The sequence below is a fragment of the Callorhinus ursinus genome, unplaced genomic scaffold (genome assembly GCF_003265705.2).
Source record: "Callorhinus ursinus isolate GAN/ISIS: 27379988/994484 unplaced genomic scaffold, GSC_fseal_2.0 scaffold16, whole genome shotgun sequence".
In the NCBI taxonomy this organism is placed as follows: Eukaryota; Metazoa; Chordata; class Mammalia; order Carnivora; family Otariidae; genus Callorhinus; species Callorhinus ursinus.
Genome location: NW_027397078.1, coordinates 17,404,813 through 17,419,964, shown reverse-complemented (window position 1 = coordinate 17,419,964; position 15,152 = coordinate 17,404,813). Strand labels below are relative to the sequence as shown.

Sequence of the window (15,152 nt, the reverse complement as noted above, 5' to 3'; positions counted from 1 at the left end):
CTTGAGAGATAAATGTCTTATTTATGAAACCAGTGTTGTCTAGGTCAAGTGTCACTCTAATCCAATTTGTAATGAACTACAAAGACCTTTAAGCTGTCATGAGGAAACAAGGATGGCCACCCAATTTACTAGGCAGATCCAAAGATTTCCGTGTGAATCTTCGCTCTAGTTTGGTAGAGTTCACATCATTTCTTAGAACCCTGGAATAGTGCATTAGAAAAATGCTAAGGTTTGTTTTAAAATATTCACTGCAGGTCAAAATAATTTAGTACTTGGATTATTTGGATTATAAGCCCTATCTTCTGGAACAAACCAATTTTTCATTTACACACTTTATTTTTCTCATTTACATACTGCTGATAAGCTAAAAGCCTACCAGGAAGAAAATGGTTAAGTGTTTTCCTTTTCAATGGTTGCTACCTTGGCAGTGTACAGAAGAAAGAAAACCTGAGACCTTTGAGCATAACTATACCAAGAAAACTAGGCATGTAAATCCAAAACACTTTAGTAAAATCTTATACAGAAAATATTATGCAGCACTTTAATTCCTAGCCTTGAGGCTAATTCCATGTGATTTTTGTTACTAAGTAGCACCTAACAGAGCATGCATAAGCACAAGAATTCCTAAAAAAAAAAAAAAAAAAAAGTATACTAAAGGAGGCGCCTCTTAAACCAAAAAATGAGCCAAAAGGGAGCCCTGTTCAGAGAAGGCGCATTTAAAAAACCAAGAATAAGTAGAAAACCACTTAGTCCAGAAACAAAACTAAATGCAAAGCCTTCTGAAACACTTTTCCGAGAGATGGTAAGAACACTGTTCTCCCTTCCTACTTCCTACACACAAAACGATATACCCAGAAGGATTAGTCCTGTTATTACTAATGGCCAATTCCATCCCCACCCACCACCGGTTTCTCTTTTGTGAAAACTCCATTAGTAAGTTTTCATCCGTTTACGTTTCAAAGCAGAATAGCTCAAAGGATACTGTTTGTCTCATTTCCGGACAAACAATATAAAAGGCTTAGGCTAGATTTAGTTTTTAAGAAAAATACGACAAATACAGGTAAGTAAGGGTTTCCGCTGGGGAAAAACGAAAGATCTGTATCTCAGTCAACGTTCAAATTCTGTGATCCACATGAGAATCTGTTAACATCAGAGGGAATTCTTGCAAAATTAAGCCACCTCAGGACCTGGTTCTTCTGTCTAAATAGGAGAGCTCTGCGATATATTTTATAAATTATTTAAAATCCCCTGAGTAAAGACTTTAATAAAAATGCTGGTATTAAAGAAATAGGGACCATAGCCTGCTGGGTCTGGTTTTCTTCCTCAAAAGGATAATTTCCCACTATTTCTGAATAATTGAGCAGACTTTTTATAAAAAAGGCAAAGTGATTCTATGTTTTAGTTTCTAGAGGAAGATATTTTAATATAGGATGTTATTAATTTGATAGTTCTTCAAAGTTGAAGACAAACACCCTCTACTTAAAATAAGTGACATTAAACTCACTTGTCATGTTTTTTCTCATTAGTTGATGTATTCAATAAACATTTTTTTTCCATTCAAGGAACTGTTATTTTTTGCTTATCATTTTGTGTTACCTCCATCCATGCATTTTTAAAGTTATTCTGTAGCACATTTGCCTTTTGGATATTTCAACTGGCTAAAACTTATTCCAACACAGAATAAATCCATTCGCTTAGTGAGGATTTCAGTCCATCAGTTTGTTTTGAAGTTTCTCATTTAGGAAAGGGTCAAACTTCTATAAATAAATAAACTACCCGGGTTAGGGAAAACAATTACCTATGAATAGCAAAAAACCAGAACTGAATCTAAATAACTCCCCTTGATGAGTAAAAAAATCAGGTATAGGTACTGTATCTCAAAATTAAGGGGCACAATAATGCAGCTTTAACAAAGAAAGGGACACCTTACAATTCTTTTAGGCCAATAAAGACTTAAAATAAACCTCAATGAATAACTTGCATTTATCACTACAGGATTTTTAAAAAAGGATATACTTTAAATTAAATTACACGGTGGAACAATAAAAGAGACCCAATAAAAATAAATCGAGTTCTTCTAAATTGGTCATTTCCTTCTCTATATAATAGAGCTGTCTGACTTTAAATAAATATTTTAATAAAGTACGCTCTGAAATAACAAAACTTTGTTATAAATACTCCACACGATGTAACTTTAAAACAATGCATGCTTTGTTTACTAATATGTAAATCACCGACTCCCCAGAGTTTTCTAATAACATCATAAACCCTAAGATAAACCAATTATCTGTTGGTATCTAATATTAGCATTATTCATATACACCAGTAGTGTAGAGTATACTTTCCTTCCAGTGTAAATGTGTAACTATGAGCTGAATACTTAGTTTGGAGAGGAGAGGAAAGTGAGTTTAGTTCAAAACTGAGAAACTCGTGTGTATATGTGTATAAAGATTAGTCCAGTAGCATGATAAGAAGTACACACACCTGACTGAAATTATTCCATCAAACTCCACATCCTACTATAAAACAAATTCTGCTGATTTTTAATGGTCCACTTGTAACAGGCCCTAAAGAACAAACCATCATCCTTTTGAAAGCCCTGAAGTATTGAATCTCAAAAAATATGGCTCAAGAAGGTTATTATGCAATCAGAGGAGCTTATCACGGAAGAATACGTAAACGTGTCTCTCAGGAATAGAACTAACAACCCATTCGTTTCTTTGATGACTGACTCCAGGCCAGGATGTCTGCTGGTTAAAGCCTGACCAGGTAGGGACCCGGAAACCTCACTCTGATTCTCCCGCTCTGTGGTGGATGGCACTCTAAGTGTCTTACCGCGGGAAGAAAAAAAATGAAATGAAGGAAGGGAAATTAATGTGTCCTTAAAAACCAAACCAAACCAACAGAACAAAAAAATCGTCAAATCAAGCAAGCAAATGTGTTGGTGGTAGCAGCCCCCTTCAGCAGAAGTACTCACGCAGAATCTACCGGCCAGAAGTTGATCAGAGTAACAGGACTGCAAAACAAAAAATGAGGTGGTGAAGAGAGACACAGGCAAACTCAGCCACAAAAAAATAAATAAATAAATAAATAAAAATAAATGAATTAATTAATTAAAAAAATACTGAGAGGTCAAAATAAATAAAATCCAACCAATTAAGTATGAAACATGAAAGCAACAGCCAAACAAAGGTGGAGAGTGAGGTGAAAGAAAAACAAACAAGTGTGCGACTGCCATCCGTTATGGGAAACACGAGAAGGTTGCAGAGAGGTGGAGATACCATTTTGATCATGAGAATCATTGCTACTTACTGTGAAGAAACTTCCTGTGAGTGTCTTTTCTTTCAAGGAGATAAAAGCAACTAGGTATGACCACACAATCAGATACAAAAAGACAGACGCCTAGTGATTTGTGAGGGAGGAAGACCGAAATGAAAGACTGGAATCACTCATTTGTAAACAGTCCCATATTTCTTATAAGGGAATTAGTAGCTGTCGTGTAGTTTCTTTCCCTGTGAGATCAGGTTTCACTTTTGGAACAGGTAGGTGTCACGGGACAACTAACGTGGGAAAATGGCAATTGACCATCAGCTTGTTTTTCTCTTTTCGGCTAAAGTAAATCTAAAGAAATAGGAGAGACTGTTTGCATTTGGGAGTGAAGGAGGGCATTCAGCTGAGAGGAGCTCAAATATATGTCAAATGAGAGACTGCTTTGCGCTTGCCACTACTCACGTTTCCATGTTGTCCCCCTCTAAGACCGTCTGCACTGGCAGGTAGCCCATTCGGGGATGCTTCGCAAAATACCTTTTGGTTCGAAATTTGTTTTTTAGTACCTTGGCAAAGTCACGAACATCTTCTCCCGATGTAGTCTGAAAGGGAAAGTGCACTGAGCTCAGACCTACAAAGGTACGATCTCAAGGTAAAAGAGTACTCACTCCAGTGCTCTGCTTCAGGGCACTTGTTCCGTAACTGAAGAGACACAGTGGGGGGTCAAGAGCCAAGTCTATGGACAAAAACCGGGCCGGGCGTAGCAGTAACTAGTAGGGCTCACTTGGGGAAGTTATTTACCTCTCCAAGGCTCCGACTGCCTGTAAAATGGCGGCAGTAATACCTCAACAAGTTGTTATGGCGAAAAACAAGTGTAGCAACTATGAGGGCTACTCAATCAATGGGAGTTTGTAGAACTCTTAAAGTTGACCTTAAGTTTGGCCACACTTTGCAGTATTTTAAAAATGATTCTGTCCACAGTGATGTCACGTTTCACCCACTGAGTATCATTCTATTCACTGCGTGGCTCATTCTCCATCACTGACTGCCTTTGCAAGAGGAATCCAAGTGAGAGAGACAGTGAAAGACCTGGGTCAACGCTCTGATGATGGAAGAGAGAAAGAAGAGCATAAAAGTTCGAGAGCAGAGCTTCTCAAACTTTGCTGCGCATGGCATCCACCTGCAGATCTTGTGAAAATGCAGGATGGATTTACAAAGACAGGGGCGGGGCCTGAGCTTATGCATTTTTTAAAAAAGATTTTATTTATTTATTCATGAGCGACGGGGGGGGAGGGGGGAAGAGAGAGAGAGAGAGAGAGAGAGAGAGAGAGAGAGAGAGAGAAGCAGAGGGAGAAGCAGGCTCCCAAGGAGCAGGGAGCCCGATGTGGGACTCGATCCCAGGACCCAGGGATCATGACCTGAGCCGAAGGCAGACGCTTAACCATCTGAGCCACCCAGGCGCCCAGAGCTTTTGCATTTCTAGTAAGCTCCCAGGTAATGCCAGTGCCACGGAGCAGGCATTGAATAGCAAGCAGCTAGTGTTTAAAGAACATCACATTGACACCCATGTGTGTTTGACCACCAAGTCTATGTCCTTTCCATGTCACCAGCGATTCTTTCAAAGTTCTGTGAGCCAATGAACACTTCCCCAAAACAACATCTTGGGAGAAAGCTCCACCTCCTAATTATAGAGCCTTGGGCAAATTATTTAACCTTAAGACCTCAGAGTCCTCATCTGTAGGAAGGAGATAATAATAATACCTACTTCACAGAGTAGTTTAAAAGGCAAAGGCACACGTATATACATGTATATTGTATATATACATGTACAAATAGTCAAAAAAATAAATAAAAATAAAAGGCAAATGCCTAGCATGAGTTAAGCAAGACTGACTGAAAGCAATGGATAATAGATTCAGAGGAACCCCACATCACCCCCTACCCCAACACCCAGCACCTCCCCAAGGCCATAAAACGTGTCCTCACAACTGCTAGGGCTGTGCAAAACCAGTGTGAAAACGTCTTCTCAGCACCACCCCACGCACTAGGATCAAGTAAATCTGGAGCCTACAATGAGGAGCCACTTTAGCTGGGGAACATCCGGGCAACTCATAAACCCCAGCATCACACATCATCTGCAATACTGTGCAGAAGTGAAACTCCTTCCAGGTGAGCAAATTCTCACGCCAGGGAGGCATCTGACTTACCGGAGTGCAGTATTCCACCATGGGATAGTGCATTTTATGGCCTTTTGCAACTCGACCAGAAAAAAAGCAACTTTGGCAGATGTCATAGTTAAAGTGCTTTAGACTCCTGTACCTGGTGAAAAACAAAAACAAACACATATGTATTTCTTCAAATCCAATTCCCATAGAATGTTCTTTAGTAAACCTTCTTCCACACGGTCTTAATTCATGAAACAAAATGCAATGTTCATTAATCCCACAGGTAAGTGATTAACTTCCTCCATCTATAGATCTCTGGTGCTTCTCCTTCAGTATCAAAACATTTTGGCAGGAAGACTATCCTATAAACGTATGGAAGGAGGGAAGAAAACTTCAGCTCTCATTTAACCTCCACGAGGAACCCTTTCAGATTAAGTAGGAAGATACTGGCAACCTTACAGTCTTTTGAAGACCAAACGCAAGATTTTGAAAGAACTTCCAGGAGAGAGAGAGATGGATGCACTGCAGGCCCCCTACCCATTCTGGGGACAAACATTTTTCTGAAGCAATTACTTTCAAAACAATTTATCAAGAGGAAGCAATTTCACAAAATACAGGCAAATGAAACAAGGACTCTCACTGAAAATGCTTCTTGCTTTAATCACATTTTCTGATTGACTGGCACGATTCACTTCCAGGTAGTTACTCGGATGATCTCTTTTATGTCTCTCTCTTCAGAACCGCCCCCCCGCCACACCACCACGTTACCCACAAATGATAAGTGAAGCCCCAAGAAAAGACAAACTGGGGCTGGCTGAAAGCAGCTGTAATCTGTAAGTAAGGGCTGGTACGTCCGCCCCCATTCTCAGCAGACGCTATTATTTCCTATTCTCCCTGCCTTTTGCTTTCTCAGATAAGAATGCTAGCCAATTCAAATAAACATATTCCTTCTACCACATATGGAGATGTGGGGAAAAAGCTACCTTTTTTAGATCCCAACCATCTTTTGAGAGGGGGAGGAAGAAAGAGAAGCGCCGCTTCCCAAAATAATCTAATTCGATAAGGGCAAAAGAATTAAAGGCAACATCACTCTCAGATCCTCCAAAGCACCCCCGTTTCCTATTTTGTGAAACCTCCCCCTGCACATCAATCTCACTAGCTAGGCAGGGAAGCTGAGAGCAGAAAGGTAAGCGTTAGAACACAGTCCCCTGCGGTTTCCCCTCCCCATCTCCCCTGTCATCGTTTATACCGGCCAGAAACCAGGAAGGAAGGAAAACTGTGTCCTTTGTGAGCACTGTCTACTCAGGGTGGTCTAGCTAGGCTTTAGGAACCTCTAACGGTCTTTGCAAAAACCTCTTGGTCACAACATGAAGTACAGAAGGACAAACCAGGGGTAAAAGAGGAGTGAATACAAAGCACACGAATGGTACGAAGCAGTTATTAGGAAGCAGAGAAATAAAACAAATCTGAGCAGAACTAGAGAAAGAGTACTTACGTAGCTGTTAAGTGGATTCTGAATAGGCACAGACCATATAGCTAGTTGAGAACTGGACGGCTGAGTCACTGCTAGGGAAACCCAGATGTTGATCCAGATGTTGAAATACAGCCTCATTTCAAAATCTGGATTTGGGATTCTTGTTCGGTAAGATTAACAATATCCCCTCTCTCCCAAAACAGGTCACCGAGGCTGAAGATTTAAGAGCCAACTGCTTTCCGTGACATTTTAAAGAATATCAGAATAATAACCTGCTATGCTTCCTATCCCTTTCCCTTTTAAATTTATAAAGAACCTTTCCCATTTTTTAGCTGCTTTGTGAAATTTTCATTTACTTGCATACTTTATATTCCCTTAGAAGTTCATTAGGATACTAGGCAAAGAGTATAATCAGATTCACCGATCAAGAAGTACGTTCTGGGTTGCTTGAAACAATTCTTGTGAGTTCAGGGAAGAAAAGTGGGACAAAGTGAATAAGAAACTGAGCTACCACGACAGGTCTCCCCAAACAAAACCATCTCTTAGTCTTAGAACTGATTCCTAGAGAATTTCTAGCAAAAGGAAAAACAAACAAACAAACAAAAAAACCCAGAGATGGTTAACACCGTCTGGCCCCGGGAAGGAGGTGGCGCCATGAATCAGCATTCCCCTGCCACAGAGGTATCTCCGAGGAGGCAGGCGGTCAGTCGGTCCTGCAGAGCTCCACAATGAAGGTGCAAAGGGCCACCTGCCTAATGAGTCAGAGCCACCAAACTAGCCCGGGGACCAGGGCAGTCACTTGGGAAAGGAACAAACTGACAGCAACTGGCACAGGAGATAAAAGATCAAGTCCGAAAAAGGTGAGAGACACGAAGAAAAAAAAAAAAAATGCCATTTGGCGGGTTCCCGATACCTGAATCCGATGATGGGACACTCCTTGCAGATGTTGCACTTGGCCTGGTGCTTGGCAGTCTCCGCGGCAGCCACCCGGTGCAAGACGGGCAGCCACACCATGGACTGGGGCTCCAGTCGCATCCAGTCTAGGAAGAGGGCTGCTTCGATCTCAGGCTTATTATTAGCCTGTGCAGGACAGGAGGAAAAGCGAAGGGGGGTGGGGCATGGGGCAAGAAGAGAAAGGAAAGGAGGCACACGTCAGTACAGACCAGACATTAAGAAATTCAGAACAGTGGTGGTGTGATGAGACCCACTTTTCACAGCCTGTTTCTGCCAATGTCCCCCTCGCAGCCACATGAGCCACCTACCCCCTAAGGCTTGAGTAACCTGCCATTACTCTGTTCGGCTGCTAGATGACAAGAAAGCAAAGTAAAACCAACATGTGGAGAAAGGCGAGCAAAATACACACCTGTGCCTCGACACTCCCTTTAGCTCCAGTTTTGGGACAGATACATAACAGTGAGACAGAAGTAAAATGCCGAGTGTTTATCGATAACGTTTCAAAGAAGGTTAAGGAAAAACCAACTCAGGAATTATTGATTCCTTGTTTTTTTCCTAGACAATCTATTTCTCAGTGTTTCATGGAAACATAATGAAGAGGCTCTAAAAAACATTGGGTCCTGGAGCTTCATTTTACAGACGAGAAAACTGAGACACAGATGAGGGAGGTAGCTTTTCAAAGGCCATACAACAGACTAGGAGCTGAGATGGTCCTAGAACCCAAACCTCCTGGTCTACTGCTGTTTACTTGTTAACCCTACAAGATGGCGTCTTAGTTTTTGTGTGTTGTTAGACTGACCAATATATTGGCCACTTTGTTTTTCTTCATTGCTTCTTTCGTCTCACATTTTCCATCTGGGATCCCTTCTGCCTAAGTATATCCTTTAGAATGTTTTTGTAAAGTGCCATGTTGGAGGAGAATTTCTCAGGTTTTGTTTGGTCTGAAAAATCTCCTTTTTAAATCCATATTCTTGACAGCTATCCACATTGGGTATAGATTTTTAGACTGAAAAGGTTTCTTTTTTCGGTTTTGTCTCTTTTTATTTTGTTTTAGCACACTGAATTATTATTTCACTTTTATTTTACTTTCTCTGTTGCTACTGTAAAGAATTGTCCTTGGTAAAGCAGACTATTGCTCCTTTGAAGGTCATCTGTTTCTAGGGTTTATTTATACTTTTTTAGTATTCACTGGGCTTCTTGAATCTTTAGCGTCTCTGGTCAGCTCTGGAATCTTCTCAGTCATGACCTCAACAAATAATGCCTCGTCTCCATTTCCCCTCTGTTCTGTTTACAGAAATCTATTAGATAAATGTTAGACTCTCTCAACCTGACCCATGTTGGTCTGCATAGGCCCTCCTTGTGCTTCATTTCTAACAATCCCTTCTATCTATTTCTCTCTTTGGTAGCATCCAGTCTGCTGTTAAGCCCAAACAGTAAGTTTTAAATTTTGGTTGTTGTACTTTTTAACATCTACAAGTTCTATTTGGTCATTTTTAAGGTCAGTTCTACAAAGTCTGTGGCTCCCTGCAGATATTTTTTTTTCTTTTTTTTTTTTTAAGATTTTATTTATTTATTTGACAGAGAGAGACACAGCGAGAGAAGGAACACAAGCAGGGGAAGTGGGAGAGGGAGAAGCAGGCTTCCCGCGGAGCAGGGAGCCCGATGTGGGGCTCGATCCCAGGACCCTGGGATCATGACCTGAGCCGAAGGCAGATGCTTAACGACTGAGCCACCCAGGCGCCCCCAGATATTTTTCAATCTTAGCTATTATTATTTTTTTTAAACAGAGTAAACATGGTTTTCAAAAAACCATCTGTCTATTGATTCCGAAGTATGAAATTACTGTGGGTCTGTTCCTGCAGTCTGCTGTTTCTGCTGGTTCTCACTCACCTTGGGTTCTTGGGTGCTTACATTTTTTTTTTTATTATATACTACATTGACCTTAAAAAAAAAAAACTTCTGGAGATACTTTGAGCCCTAGAATGCAAGTGCTTTCTACAGAGAAGATGTTTGTTTGCTTTTGCCAAGAACCAGAGAACACTGCCAATTCCAAGACCGATTGAAACTGAACATAGGGAAGGGTTATTTAGTATCAAACAAGTAATGAGTATCTACACTGCAAACCCATGTTGCTTCTCTTGGAATGTGGTTCGCTAATGAGGAATCTGTTCCTACACTGCAGACAGAAAGGCAATAGGGCTTGGACTGAGAGGTCATTTGGCTTGCAAAGCTCACCACTTCAGCACTAGTCCAGCCGTTACCCCTGATCATAAATTTAACAACATTATAATGAGGTATTTGACCTTGAATTTCCTAGCTGCAAAACGCTATCAATCCGAGGTACTGATCAAAAGCTTTTGTGGAGGAGCACTTTCCTCTGTGCAGAGTGCCATCACAGAGGCACTCTGTGGAAAATTGGGGGAAAAAAATCATGGAACCTAAAGATGAAAGGGACCATGCAAGTGAACTCATCCTTTTGGAATGGCACCAACTCTTATGTGATGCCACTGTGTTCTTAGAGCCACCATATAAACGTCAGCCGTACCAGGGAGCCAACCTCCTTAATGGACGATCTTGAATGCCTGAGCAGAGGTACCCCTGTCAAAAGTACTTCATCACACACAGCTGAAATCCAAGAGCAGAGCGGAGGCTGTAGAATCCAACCACCAACAGTTCAAAGCCCAGCTCTGCCATTTATTGGCGGTGTGACCTTGGAGAATTAAATTTACCTCTCTGGGTCTTACTTTTCCTCTGCCTTGAGATGGAACTATGAATAGCACCTGCCAGATAGGGTTGTTTTAAGATTTAAACGAGTTAAAGGAAAGGTGCGTGGAACAGTATCTGGCACATAGCAAGAGCCACACCCGTGTGTGCCACTGTTACCCTCACTGTTGTTGTCCGTCCCACCAGAAACCCAGAGGGTCTCAGGCTTTGCGGAGCCTTTTCAATATTCTACCTGAGTGGTCATGTCTGTCCCATGCCTCTTCATTCCTATTCCTTTTATTTTTAAAGATTGTGTTTATTTGTTTGAGACAGAAAGAGGGGGAGAGGCGGGGGGGAGGGAGAGAGGGAGAGAGGGAGAGAGGGAGAGAGGGAGAGAGGGAGAGATGGAGAGAGGGAGAGAGGGAGAGAGGGAGAGGGAGAGAGGGAGAGGGAGAGAGGGAGAGGGAGAGAGAGAGAGAGAGAGAGAGAGCGAGCGCGCGCACAGACCCCACGCTGAGCGCAGAGCCCGACCTGGGGCTCGATCTCACAACCCTGAGATCATGACCTGAGCTGAAACCAAGAGTCAGACGCTCAACTTACTGAGCCACCCAGGCGCACCGCTCCCCGCCTCATTCCTTTTATTTCTCATAGGACATGCCTTGGTTTGCCACTGTCCTTTAGAAGACTACTCTCCAAATATGATCTGTTGGGAATGAATGGTACCTCCACTTGTCCAGACAGTAGGATTGGATGACTTTCTTTTGTTTTGTATTCTAAGCTCACACAGGGTTTCCACTCAAGTAAAATCTCTGGGTCAGTGCTTCCCAGTGCATCCAGCAGATCAGTCATCCAACAAAGTGCTTCATGAAAAGAAGGTCAAATTAATTACGGAAACACTGCACATTATATCTGCCTCTTAAAATGCTTAATGAATGTTAACATATTAAAAGCTGAGAAGGTTGTTGGTCAGGAAACACGTTAAACTTTGACCTCAGGATTTCCCACACTAATTATTCAGTGATCCCAACACCTTTATCTTTTTTTTTTCTTTTTTAAACTTTTCAGGCTTATGAACAGCACAAAGTACTAATGCTGTGGCGGGTATAATGGGAAATGCTGTTCTTGGCTGTTTCCGGTGATTCCTCTACTCTCTGCTTGTTCATCTGGGATCAGTTTCTTTCACGTTCATCAAGGATTTCCCGTGAGTCTGAGCCCACTGCACAAATGCAGCAAACTTGCAGAATCCTGACTCTCACAGCCAACAGCCAAGCCGTTCTTCCCCACTTTGCGTAATTTTTACATTTTTAAAACTTACTTCTTTTTAAACGGTTTTTACATTTGAAAACATGTGTTCTGTCCTCATCAAAAAGTCCCTGGTGAAAGTATTAAGCAGGCCAAGGTCAAACAGGAGCCACACCGCGACACCTCGCAGCTCAGCTCCACAGAAACCCAGCCTTCAGCCTTCAGCCTTCTCTGGTCAAACTCAGGCCTCCTGCTGGTTCTGTCACCGTGTAGGCTCCTGCACGCGTTTCTCTATCTTGTACACAAAGACACAATGATAAGATTGTGTCAAAGGAACCACAAGTTTCAGCTACAATACGTCCTATGACAATCTCCTGCTCCATTGGTCTAGAAACTAACTTTATCAAAATAACCCTTTCTAGCGAGGAGACAAGCCAGCACAGACAGTAAACTGAAAAACATTACTAAGTCATTCCTATTTGAAACATGGATTTACTGTGGCTTCATCTGAACCTATATATTTTTTTTTTCTGACTGAGGCTGAAATGAGAGTTTGTTTAATGATGAATTAATAGATACCCTGTAGAGCAAAAATTCAGGCTTAATACAGGAAGCGTGGTAAGAAGAGAAAGCTTCTAATCATTCCAGAAGATGGAAAGTCAAAATCCGACCATGAGTCAGCAACAAATGTAGGTGGAAAAACATAAAAAAGAAAAAAAGCAACGCCATGACTACGATGTATAACTGAAAGCAAGCAGGGAGAGGGTGAGGAAATGGTCTCATGACCCTCAGCACTGTTCAAACTCGCCTTAGAAAATGCGGTGGAGTTCTGGGGACTCCAGCTGACCCAGAATTCAGAGAAGGCTTGGCAGAAAGGCACAAGGATAATTAAAGGGTTTGAAAGACCTATGAGAACAGTTTAAGGGAATTGGGATTATTTAGCCATGAACAAAAAAAGAGAACGAGCAAGAAAGAGTGGCTGAAGGGGCAATTTAATAACAGTTTTCAATTATGTGAATGGCTCTTGCATTGGGGCCTGTGACCAGCTGTTCGATCCCTCCACTGAGGACAGAACAAGAAGGGACAGGCTTAAGCAGCATGAAGAATTTAGGCTGTAACTCATACAGAACTTCCTGATGCAGAGCGTTGTTAAAGCATTAGGGTGAATTACCCAGGGAAGCTAGAGAATGTTCTCCTCTTTCAAAATACTATAGATTCTCTTGTGTTTAAAGGTTGGAAATTCTCAAGGTTCTTCCTCGCTCCTAGGATGTAAAATCTATCACTTTGGCTCTTTTAAAACTGCTCACCGATGCCAACTGACAGCACTGAAGACAAGATATGGGGATCCACATGCTCTTTCTGTGTCAATCTTTCATTTTTACTACAAACCATTCTGTATCCTAGTGGTATATTCCCTCTCCTTTTGTCTGGCAATAAAGAAGGAAAGAATTAAAAGCCAGGCAAGCTTCTATAAAGAGCTAACGGTACTAAAACTAAAACCCAGCTAAAATGACATTTTGGCCACTCTAGAAAAAATAAATAAGGACAGACTGGCACAGGAGGAAGCTGTTGAGGACAAAAGACAGGGACAATGGCAGTGAAGGGACATTATCCTTTTAGGTGCCATTATTTTTTGACCAATGGAGATGGTTTCTCTCGGTATCAAGGATGACCTTGCCCTCTCCCCTAAACGCCACTTTCAAACCATCTGAGCAAAAACTCTTGGAACAGGCCATTTGGCCCCGGGTTTTGTCTTGTTTTGGTTTCTGGGGTTTTTTTTTTTGCCAAGACTCTTTTTGCCTTCTCCATGGCAGGCGTAGACAAAGAGCAAAGATATCCCAGCTCCTTGCATTGCGAGAGTTGCAGTTACGGAAGGATCTTGGGAGCCCATTCCGTCTCTGTTGGGCCTCACGCATCAGCAACTGTTCACAGCTGGGAGGCCAGGGAAGGAGGCCGTCATCAGGACTGCTGCTCCGTCACAGCAGATGGCAGGTGAGGCCAGACACAAGTGCCATCTTAACAAGGCCCGCAAACAGTGACAGGAATCCCAGTATCTGGACGTTCAAGCCAAAAGATGTCACTACCAAAATAATCATTTCAAAAGGCATGACATACCAAGTTTGGAGTTGGGGGATTTGCCCAGGATTCAGAATTACTTTTGGGTTTCTTTCACGTTATGCTTCCCATAAACCCTGAGGCACTAAAGGACCAGGCCCCACATGGCTGCCAGGGAGTCAACGTGAACACTCCTTTTTCTGTCAGGATTATAGTATCCATTCGTGGCTACAGACGAAATGCAACAGGAAGATTTCTGAGCAAGCCCCACACCCCAGCTGCCATCAACACATACATTGTATTTTTAAGAGAAGGCAATTAAGCATCTCAACTTTGAAGTTTTTGAAAAAGCATGTCAATGCTTAATCAACTGGGAAAAAAAACCGTTTAAAGTAAACGTTATGCAAGAGACTGTACCCAGTAGTTCTCAGATGATAAAAAACGAACTAACCCCCAAAATAAAAAAAGAAAATACTTGCCCAAACCTAAAGACAGGAACTAGGTTTCCATCCCCACCCCCCCCCCCCCCCCCCGCCAGTAAAAGTTTGCAGAACTGAACGAAGAGACAGGAATTAAGCTGCAGGGTGATCACAATAAATAAAAGGAAGGATTAGAGTATCTGAATGAGGTTAGAATTTTTAAAAAAACTGCCGAGTCATCCTGAAAGAGCAACAAAATTAAACCTAGAAGGTTGTCTAAGGAGAAAACAAAATAAGTAATTCTCAAACTGTCTCAAGTTTACTTTTAAAAACTTCCTCAAGTAAATGTCCCTCTGTCGGTTTGTCTGTTATTATATCATACACCAAAGGGCTAACAGCCTCTTTCTAAATTTGGAGGATATGTTTAGAATGATCTGGCTTCAAGTATGGGAATATACAGACTTCACACTGGGAGACTCTGCAGGGAATCTCCCAGGTAGGCAGCCATGCTCTAGGTCAGTGGTTCTCAAGTTGAGACAGTTCTGCATCCCAGAGGATATCTGACAATGTCTGGGGACATTTCTGGTTGTCACAACTGGAGGGAGGGATGTTACTGGTGTCTAGTACATAGACACCAGGATCCTGCTAAATATCCGACAGCGCACAAGACAGCCCCCTCCAACTAAGAATTATCTGGGCCTGTCAGTAGTGCCAAGACTGAGAAACCCTGGCCTAATGTTCACGTCTCACATTACCATGGTTCATCTGTCAAAATTCAGAAACCGACATGGAGACACGGTGTTAACGGAGTGCCAGACGTCCCTGGGAGCCCCGCAGGGCACCTAACAAGCAAATAGCTATCCTCTACAACAC

General features: G+C 42.0%; 1 protein-coding gene across 6 annotated transcripts in view; it reads right to left on the bottom strand.

Moving 5' to 3' along the window:
• The window catches only part of DMD (dystrophin), a 2,222,747-nt gene that overhangs the window by 57,113 nt on the left and 2,150,482 nt on the right, over nucleotides 1-15,152 (bottom strand). For 4 of the 6 annotated variants that reach the window (XM_073901937.1, XM_025857655.2, XM_073901938.1 and 1 more), the window contains 4 exons: nucleotides 7,820-7,986; nucleotides 5,475-5,586; nucleotides 3,733-3,869; nucleotides 2,978-3,016 (listed from right to left, as the gene is read on the bottom strand). In XM_073901937.1, coding sequence (XP_073758038.1) covers nucleotides 2,978-3,016; nucleotides 3,733-3,869; nucleotides 5,475-5,586; nucleotides 7,820-7,986 — 455 coding nt within the window. The remainder of the gene's footprint in view (nucleotides 1-2,977; nucleotides 3,017-3,732; nucleotides 3,870-5,474; nucleotides 5,587-7,819; nucleotides 7,987-15,152) is intronic. The other 2 variants (XM_073901939.1, XM_025857656.2) reach the window with 1 other exon arrangement.